Source organism: Miscanthus floridulus, chromosome 19 (assembly GCF_019320115.1).
Source record: "Miscanthus floridulus cultivar M001 chromosome 19, ASM1932011v1, whole genome shotgun sequence".
Classification (NCBI taxonomy): Eukaryota; Viridiplantae; Streptophyta; class Magnoliopsida; order Poales; family Poaceae; genus Miscanthus; species Miscanthus floridulus.
In genome coordinates this window covers 26,774,700-26,785,075 of record NC_089598.1, presented here as the reverse complement: position 1 = coordinate 26,785,075, position 10,376 = coordinate 26,774,700, and the positions used below count along the sequence as shown (strand labels likewise).

The 10,376-nt window shown below is 50.2% G+C and overlaps 1 protein-coding gene across 1 annotated transcript; it reads left to right on the top strand.

Moving 5' to 3' along the window:
- The first annotated feature begins 641 nt into the window (after positions 1–641).
- Positions 642–6,308, top strand: LOC136525768 (uncharacterized). Its single transcript, XM_066518641.1, has 5 exons — positions 642–1,989; positions 2,495–2,639; positions 4,098–4,149; positions 5,440–5,549; positions 6,182–6,308. The coding sequence occupies exons 1-5, from the start codon at positions 642–644 to the stop codon at positions 6,306–6,308; spliced, it is 1,782 nt and encodes a 593-aa protein (XP_066374738.1).
- The last annotated feature ends 4,068 nt before the right edge of the window (positions 6,309–10,376 follow it).

Below are 10,376 nucleotides of genomic sequence, written 5' to 3'. Positions count from 1 at the left end.
GCTACACAATAAGACCTTGTTAGATGAAATTTATTTCTCTGAGTTTTCTTGATTGAAATTATAGTTCAGGAAGAGAAATTTAAAAAGGGCCACACATGAAAGGAATTCACATGCTAAAATAGCACAAATCAAATCTCGTTTGCAGATTTCAAACAAAGTTGCTTATAAGTTAAAACTGAGTTTTCTTGATTGAAATTATAGTTTAGCAAGAGAAATTTAAAAAGGGCCATACATGAAAGGAATTCACATGCTAAAAAAGCAAATCAAATCTCGTTTGCAGATTTCAAACAAAGCTGCTTATAAGTTAAAACTAATTAGTATCAAATCTTTTTTTTCTATTGATTTCTGTAGCAGCATAGTTGGGGGCCTCTCTGACCAAGTAGTGACTGTTAGACAGTAGATATACGGCCCATGGGCCTGCCCCTAGTGGCTCCCCTTGTGGTCTATATATGTACACTGATTATGTCTATTGATGGTTAATCCAAGTATTATACAACCCTAATACTCTCTCATGGTATCACGGATCGGTTCTCGATCTCGCTTCCGCTAGGAGCCGCCGCCGCAGCGACTCTCGCCGGTGCACATCGCGCCGCCGCTGCGAGTCCCTCGCCGGCTCCCCCTCTCCCTACCCTACCTCTCCCATGGCCGACGACGACGCGCTGACGGAGGAGGAGCGCGTGGCGCGCGCCGCCGCCGCCGCCAAGGCTGCGGCCGATCGCGAGGCGGCCCTCGACGCGCTCGAGGCCAAGCACGCCGCGGTCCACGCCCAAGCCCTCGCCGTCGTCAACATCAAGGTGCTGATCCCCATCACCCTCGATCGCGTCACCAACAACTACGATCGGTGGCGCAAAGTCTTCCTCGTCGTCCTCGGCAAGTACGCGCTGACGGATCACGTCCTCTCCGATGAGGCCTACCCCACGCGATCCGCATGGGCGCAGATGGACTGCACCGTGCTGTCGTGGATCTACGTCACCATCAACGCCGATCTACAGCAGCAGGTCATGCTCAAGGAGCCCTCCGCTCGCGTCGCCTGGAAAGCCCTCGACGACGAATTCCTAGGGCAGCGTGAATCACGCGCCCTCCTCCTCTCCGCCGAGTTCCGCAACTTCAAGCAGGGCGCCCTCAACATCACCGACTACTGCCGTCGGTTGGAGACGATGGCGAGCGCCCTCGCTGAGTTCGGCGATCCCGTCGGCGACCGGACGCTGGTGATGACGCTGATCCGCGGCCTGAATGGCACCTTCCGTCATATGATGTCGCATCTGAAACTCCAGCGCCCCTTCCCCACCTTCAACGAGGCGCGGAACCTTCTCCTTCTCGAGGAGGTTGATCTCAAGGACGCGGCTACCGACGATCCGCCTCCTCCTGCCGCTCTCTACACCTCCGGCGGCGGCGCCCCGCAGCAGCCCTCCGGCGGGCAATCGGGCGGCGGCCAGGGGCGCGCCCCTTCCGGCGGCGGCAACGACGGGCAACGCAACAACAACCGCCGTCGTGGCAAGAACAAGAACGGCAACGGCGGCGGCGGCAACGGCGGGCATGGCAGCCCTAGCGCCGGTGCGGGCGGCGCTGGTGCGGGCGGCTCCGCCAGCGGCCCTCGGCCTGGCCCTCCACCACCGCTGAACCCCATCCCCAACCCGTGGGGTGGCACGGTTCAGTTCTGGCCGTACCCCTACGGCCCCGGCGGTGCCATCTATCGTCCGCAACAGCAGCCGCCCGCCCTCCACGCGCAGCAGCAGCCCGTCTACGCGCCGCAGCAGATGCTGCAGCAGGGCGCGCCGAGCGTCCCACCCGGCTTCGGCTATGGAAGCGTGCCTTCTTCGCCCATGGCGCAGCAGCAGCAGCAGGCGCCGTGGACCCCCATGGCTGGCGGATCGTGGAATCAAGGCTCCCTCATCGACAACTTCAGCACCATGTCGCTGAACGTGCCCTCTCCTTCAAACGAGTGGTACATCGACTCGGGCGCCGGTTCACACATGGCAAACAACGCTGGTATACTCACCTCCTCCTATCCCTCATCCTCTTATCCTTCATCGATTATTGTCGGTAACGGTGCGTCCCTCCCCGTTACTTCCGTCGGGTCCTCCTCTTTTGTCACACCGCGTCGGTCACTAGTTCTTTCTAATGTTCTTGTTGCTCCTGGCATTATTAAGAATCTAATTTCCGTTCGTCGTTTTACCATTGATAACAATTGTTCCATTGAGTTTGATCCGTTCGGACTTTCTGTGAAGGATCTTCAAACACGGAGCGTGATCGCCAGATGTATGGTTAATCCAAGTATTATACAACCCTAATACTCTCTCAGTGACGTACACCCTCGATTGATTTTAATGTGAAAGACGGTCACATTCTAACAAGTGGAAGAATATATAATCTGCAGACTACATTACGTTTACGCAACAAGCAAGCTAGGCAGCGAGCTCGATCGTGTTTTCGAGTTCGGAGCCTCTCTGGCAGTTTGGCTAACGCAAGTAAAAGTGATCTCCTTGAGTTGAAGCATGCAGCCCACCGTGCGCACGAGGCGCGCCAGCACCGTCGTCCTGCCTTTCCTCCGGCGTCGGCGTGCCGAGACTGCGCCGCCGCGTGCCCCTGTCCCCACTGGACACGCGCTTGGTCACGCTGACACCCCCGCCGCTGCTCAGGTCCCCTTGTCGGACGTCGCCCGTGCGCCAGCGGTCCTCCCAGCGTTCCACCCGTTAGCCGGCGAGGTCACCTACGTGGCTACGCGCCGGAGCTGGGCACGGTCGACATCGTCTGCGGCGAGGATGCCGGCGTTGCGTTCGTGGAGTAGGACACGGATCTCGACTTCGGCAGGCTTGTCGTGCGGTCGGCCTGGAGATGGATCCCTCCTTGATTGCGGAGATCACACTCGGAGTCGATCTCCTTGATTGCACAGACTTGAGGGAGGGAACCGGGTCTCAGAGTTTAGAGGCGTCACGGGAGGCAGGGAATCGAGACCGTTGGGCGCGCGCACGAAAGAAAATTGGACGAAACCTCTTTGTATTTTTTAGGTGTAACAGATTTGTGCTTCGTATAAGGGCTCGTTCGGTTAGCCCAGAATCCAAGAATCATTTCGGCTAACCAAAGGTTATATAAAGTAGCCGAGCAATCCGGCTAGGAACCCGAACAGACCTTAGATTTCAGCTCTTTACTGAGCCTCATTAGAAAAGATAAGGACCAGTAAAAGGTGGCTAGCGAGGCTTCTAATCGCACATGGGCTTCTACAGAGTCCATTCATTTTCAGCCCGTGGAAAAATTGAAACCCAATTGCCAGACCACGGAGCGAGCGGTCCGAATTCTCTAGTTTTCGGCGAAACCCCATTCCCCGAGATTTTTTTTAATTTTAACACTTTTTTTTGTAAACTAACTTTAAATCTAACATTGTTTTTTTTTTCAAAACTAACACTAGTACGACCAAAAGCCTGTGCCGCGCCATGCATGGTGGCACGGCAGATGGATGACGTGGCGACGACCGAAAATGCTGACCGGTGATGTGGCAGGGCTTGCCGCGCCACCGATCTTGGCGCGGCAGTGACGCGTCCTGATCGGTGGCGCGGCAGAGCCGAATAAAAGCATCGCGGCCCAGTCCTGCCTGCCCGAGCACGCCCGCTGCGGCCGCCGCGCCCGCACGTCGGCGTGCCACCCCCTCCGGCCACGCACGGCGGCTGCCTGCCGCGCCCGCCGAGGCCAGCGCCCGCGCCTCTCGGCCCGATCTAGCGCGCCACCGCCGCGAGGACGAGCACCGCTGCCGCGAAGTACTCCCCTAGTGTATTTGTTGATTGAATCGACATTGTTAATATAGTAAGTTAGTAAAATAAATAAAGTTAGTATAATTAGTAAAATATAGTTAGTATAGTTACTAAAGTTAGTTAGTTTAGTTAGTATAGGTAATATAGTAAGTTAGTATAATAGTAAAGTTAGGTTAGTGAGTCTAGTTATATATTGTATTTAGTCTAATTAGTTGTTGTAGTTAGTCTTGTATAGATGTTAATATTAGATTAGTTAGTATAGTTATAGTTAGAATATGTATTAATATCACTATGGACCTTACGTATGACGATTTTGACGAATTGATGAAGTTTCTTGAAATGCTTTTGCAGATGGATTGTTGTGTTAGAGTTTTATATGGAGGAAGTGTTAGAAGAGAAGATGGTATGTTTGAGGATATGGAAGAAGAATTGGAATGGTTTGATGAACCTCCTAACTTCAACAACCTTTGTGTCCGTTTGAATGCAAAGTTTGACGGTGATTTCACACTGAAGAGGAGGTTTGATACTAGAAAGACTAGGGCACACTATGTCCTCATGCCCTTGCGCGACCCTGCTCACTGGTCTCGCTACACTAGGGGGGTCTAAGGTTCCAATGTGTCCATGGCTGAGGTGGTGATGGAGAATGGGTATAGGATGCAGTGTTCAGGACGGTCCGTCCATTGACGATGTTGAAGGCAATAAACAAGAATTAGGGGTCGAAGGGGAAGCAACTCAGGATAACATGGATTTGGACCGTCAGTTGACATAGGAGCAGTTTCATTCAACTGCAGTAGGCGGTTTAAGCAATGACTTCGATGTGAATGAATTCGAACGGGAAGAGGAGGAGCGGGAGGAGGAGGACAAGATCGGTGATGTAGTTAACAGTGATTCAGACGATTCTGATGATGACCAAGGAGGCACATATGCTATGCCAACACCGGTTGATGCCATGCCAGTACCAGTTCATACTATGCCATTACCAGTACCAACTGAGGTTTTGCATGGTATCCAGGCTCAGGGTAGACTAGTCATAGATTTGGCAGCAGATGATACCCCATATGATTCATAGGCCAGAATTAGCGAAGCACAGCAGTATGTTTCACCACCACCTTATACAGCGACTGAGCTTGATAATGGTTGTGCTGTTGATCCTAAGGACCAGATAGTACGCATTGCTTTTGCTTTGGCAGAGGGAGAGAACTATGAATCATGGTCATGGTTTATGCGGCTTCTACGTGTATAAGTGCTTGGCCCATCTCGCACTATATGTTTGGTCTCGAACCGCAACCCAGGGCTTCTTAAAGCTACAGCTGAGCATATAGATGGGTTCCCGCCTTTAGTGCATAGATGGTGCATGAGACATTTTGCCGCTAATTTCTGTCAGCGCTAGTGGAAGCAGGAAGTATGTGACAAGGTAAAGGCTCTATATTGTGTACGTACAGAGCACCAGTTCAAGGAGATAAAGAGAGAACTAGACAAGATGGTAAAAGAAGCGGGAAAGGCCTGGTTAGAGGCGCAGATGGAACAGAAGGCTTAGTAGGCATTATCATATGACGAGGGGGGTTTCAGGAATGGCATCATGACCACTAACTCCTCGGAGTCCTTCAACCGTGTATTCACCAGAGTTCGATCGTTGCCTATGTCTGAAATTATTGAGTTCTCCTTTCATAAATGCAACGAATATTTTATCAAGAGGTGGGAACTTGCGCAGAGGAATATAGCTGAGCAGGGGCGTTTTGAAAAGGTCGGAGTTGAACATTTGAAGGAGACCGAGGAATTGGCCAAGCAGCACACCGTCGAGCCGTATGGACCCCGCCGCCATATCTTTAGTGTACGAGGCAAGGGTGGCACAAGCTTGGGCGGCGAATGTTATGGTAGACGAAACTACCGAGTTGATCTTAAAAAGGTAGAGTGCAATTGCAACGTCCCTCAGATCAAGCATGCTCCTTGCTCTCGTATGATCACGGTCTATAGGGTTCACGGGTATAACTATGAGTATCTGCCATATATGCCACCCTTGTATCTCTGTTCGAATACCGTTAGTATTTGGGTGATGAGCTTCGAACCATACCCTAACCCGATACAGTGGCCACCTCATAATGGTTATGACTACGTGCCGCATCCGGATCTAATGAAGGTAGGGAAGGGTAGGAGGAGGAAGAAGCGACTCAAGGGGGACATGGACGCTATGAGAGGGTACGGCGAAGACATGTATGGAGGGACAGACTTCAACGAGACCCGTGGTAGGAATCTTTGCTCCGTTTGCAAAGAATCCGATCACAAGGCTAGTAGGCATAGAAGACGAGGGCAGCAGGTGCTTTCATATCGTGTTCGTATTGCATAACAAGTAGTTCAAATTTTGCAATGCTACATAATTTTAATTTAAATATTATTAAATTGAATACTCTAACCCTTTGTTTATCAATTTATAACAGGATGGTCCCTCCCACGCCGCATCAGACGTACCCCCTTGTTGAGTTGGAGTACAACGACCCCCTTCTTCCATCGGACGATGAGGTTTCCAAGAAGCGTCCAAGGGATCCTTACACTCCTGGGACTTAGCTGGTTATGTCAAACTTATGTCGAACGAATATTGTCGTCCGAAACCTGTAGACTCATGAACCAATGAAAATATTATGTGGCTATGGTAGAACCGCCTAATCTAATACCTCTTAGGAGTGCTTGTCTTTCATTAGACACTAAGTACCCAAAGGAGAACACTAAATTACTCGGTTCCGTCGGGCACACCCCAGGAGAGAACCCAAAAATCCACATTTTTGCCATTAGGACCACAAATGAGAGAATAAAGCTTACATCATTCTGAACCATTTCTTACATCACTTTTAATACAACCTCAGAGTATAATATTTATTAATATAACAACGGAATGAGATAATATTACCAGAGTCATGAACAATTTAATTGAACAGCAGAATATAAACATGTGATCAAAATTACAGCGGAAATGAATATCTAATCATGACATGATGAAATATTGATATATAAACTACGGCAACAGATTATGAAACTTTCATTTATAAAAACAGTTAGTGGGAGTTATAAATAAAAACTATGATCACAGCGTAAAGGAAATCCTCGCTGAGCCCACCCGGAGGAATCCGCACATAAGTGTCAGCTCTAGCATCCACCTGTCACCTACAACAGGGGGAATATAATCCTGAGTACTTAATTGTACTCAGCAAGACTTACCCGACAGGAGAAAAGAAAAGACTCTAAGGATATGCAAGGCTATCTGACTTGTGGGTTTATGCATTTGTAGAAAGCATTACTAAGCGTGCGTCCTTATATCCGATTTTTATTAATAGCCGCATTGGTTCATTAACTGACCATTCTATGTAAGAACCTGTACTACTTTCAAGCAGGTGGTAAGCAATAAGATTTCCTTTTTCTATCTTCCATCTTTCATTTCTTACTATGATGCTAGGCACGAAACAAGCCGTACCGGATCGCCTGGCGATTCGCGAATCAATGCCACCAGCTGGGTACCCTGAAAACACACGCCCCGCTTGTACCCAAGGCATAAGCAGGACCAACCCATCACTCTCCTGTCCTGGGTGTCTAGGTCCCCATCCAAACTGAGTCTCCAAGCCTCCGCCCTTGAGTCCCGGACTCAGTGCGGTGCAAGGACCTTCTCCACCAAAATAAACCCTGACAGTCGGTCCGGAAAGTGCCGGATCCACAACAAGAGAGCAACAAGTCTTCCAAGCGCCCATACCCAAATATGTGCTCAGGATAATAAGTCTGTGGCTTGCCTCAATGGCTTATGCAATGATCGGTCCTTAACCGACCAGACAGGGAAAAACAGTGTAACCAAGCTATGACCCGCATCCGCGGCGACACAACTTCTTACACCCACCAGTACCCAAACCATATCCCTGCCCGGTCACCACTTTCCTTTCCACCATTTATGTTTTCCAAGTGATAATAATACAGTAATATATTTTCTATCTCTCGCGAGTGACAGGCAAACACTCGACTTCTACCGGAGTCCTGTAGCATAGCATTCTACACGATCCTGTCATACCAGTAAGACTCATAGGATAAAGATATATATGCAAGTGGGTTTCATTCAACTCCTTAAAACTTAATGCACAAATATAATTTAAACTGCAGAAAAGTAGGGGTTATGCACCGGGGCTTGCCTGGGTAGGATATATACTAAAAGTTAGTATATGCATCTTCAGATCATCCACCATCATCTGAATAGAAAGCTCATTGCATCATCTCTTGGACAGAATATCATTACACCATCTTCAGATTCCCAATTATCCTTCGATCGATCCGTTGATCCATCATCGTACCTATATGATATGCATGCGATGCAAAGCAAAGATGTAATTAATCAACTGCAATCGTGACTCGTAAAATACGACGTACGCCACTCGAGTTAACGGGCTAGTTCTAACGACGATCGTACTTAGGCTACATATACACGTTGTCGGATAAGGCGTCATTTCCCAACAATTATTTTAGTTATATAAACCCAAGTTGTTTCTTTATTTCATTCTTTCCATTTAATCTTTATTCGGAATATGGCATCATTATCTATTTAGCAAACTAATTATTCTAGAGCTACAAAAATTACAGAGAGCAGCTAATATTGCTAGGAACCTACTGTAAAGATTTCAGATCCAATACTATTACCAATTTATCACGGAAATTCTTACAAGTTTATATTTTATAATATTAAGTATCTTAAATTAATTATATAGCTTCCAAGAATATTATCAAACTATGTGAACAAAATATACTAATAGATAGAGCCTAATTTTAGAAGACTAACAAAACTAGTTTTACCATTTTTGGATAGCTACATAATTTTACATTGATTTTACAAATTTATTCCCAAAACTAATTTAGTTAATCATTTTAGAAACCTGAAGAACCGGCCGCCCAATTTGGCCCAGTGGAGAACGGCGGGACCAGGCTAGCCCAGTGGGCGTGCGGCAGCGGCCTAGGCTCGGCAAAAATGACCGGCCGGCCCAACAGTGGACACGGCCTAGCGAGGCCCACAGCGGCGAGTTGGTTTGGCCCGTAGGTGCACAACGCGCGCGTGACCCAGCGGCGCAAAGCTGTCCTGGACAGGCGGCCCAGGTGGGGCGAGCTCGGCCCATGCGACACGTGCATGACCCAGGCGCAGGCCACAGCGTAGGCGGCCCATCAGCGCGGCGAATCAGACCGGCCTAGCGGCATGCAGCCATCCCAACTGGGCAAGCCCAGTGTGCGCTGATGATTTTGCAAAAATGTCTCCATTTTCTATCTATTTAGAATGCTACCATTCTACTATTCATTCGAGTCATAGACTTTACCTCAAGACCATCGGAAAACCATGTATTTACGTATTTATGTCCTCACCTCACCTCCAAAACAGAGCACGGACAGGGAACCAATTCACCGGCCCAAACGGCGGCGACAACGGCGTGACGGGGCTAGGGAACGGCACGGCGGCGGCGGACCACCCACCGGCGAGCCGCACGAGGACCCACGCAGCATGGGTAGCGTGGCTGCTGTGGTCTGGCAGAAGGATGCCCGAAGCAGCGGGCCACGGTGTGGCCACATGAGAGGAGCGGACACCGAAGCAGAGCACTGGCACGGCCGCAGGGCACGCGTGCACGCGCGCGCACGCGACAGCGGCGGGAGGGTCGCAACGGCTCGGTGACACAACCTGGCGCGTGCGCTCGTGCATGGTGGAAACAGGCTACAGGTTGACGATGTTGCCATCCACAGAGACGTTGGCGCTGAAGTTGTCGAACACCGTGGGGATGTAATCCATGGGGAACTTGTTGCTGGTATAGCAGATGAGCATGCAGGTCTTGCCCATGGCGCTGTCCCCGACCGTGATGCACTTGATGAACTTGGTCACGCTCATCTCTCCCCACCGCGGTCTCCTTCTCCCGCTCAGGCTATGGCACTTCGCCCTCGCCTCCTCACACTCTCACTCATAGTACAAACAGGCAGCAGCAGCTACTGCTCCGAGAAGTAGCACCCGCAAGCGAGCAGGAAGGGACAAGAACAGAATGGTTGCCTCGCTTTGGTTGTTTTCTCCAAGAAGGCAGGCCACTAACCTCGCCCCGCTCCACTCCACGCCAAGCATCAAAGCCAAGACAGAGACAGGCAAGGCAAAGGCACCGCACCGGTACCGGCCTGCCGCCTCCTTAAAGAACTCACCACTCGCAGCTAGCTGCCTGGCTGTGCTGTGCGCGCTGGTAGCTACTGCTACCGCTAGCCTAGGGAGGCATGGTGTAAATGCGAGGCCGCAGGACACTAGACAGGGTCACTTGCCGCAAGCGCCCTCCTCCTAATGAGGCCACCCAGGCCAGACGAGCTGACAGCTCTACATCTGCTGACACCCGCCGGTGCTGCCACTGTACGCCCGATGGACTGGAGCAGAAGCACATCCTCACGGTAGTAGAAAAAGGAGAAGGAGAAAGCAGCGTGAAGACCGGTCTGACACGACTAAGACTCTGGCCCGGTAAAACACGTAGGGACAGACATGACTTGACTGTTGCATGTAAACTTGTACATGTATTACTGCTGTTGCATTTAAGCTTACAGTGGTTCTTGCTTCCTCAATAAACTAGTGCTTCAGAATGTGCCAGCGGCCAAGCA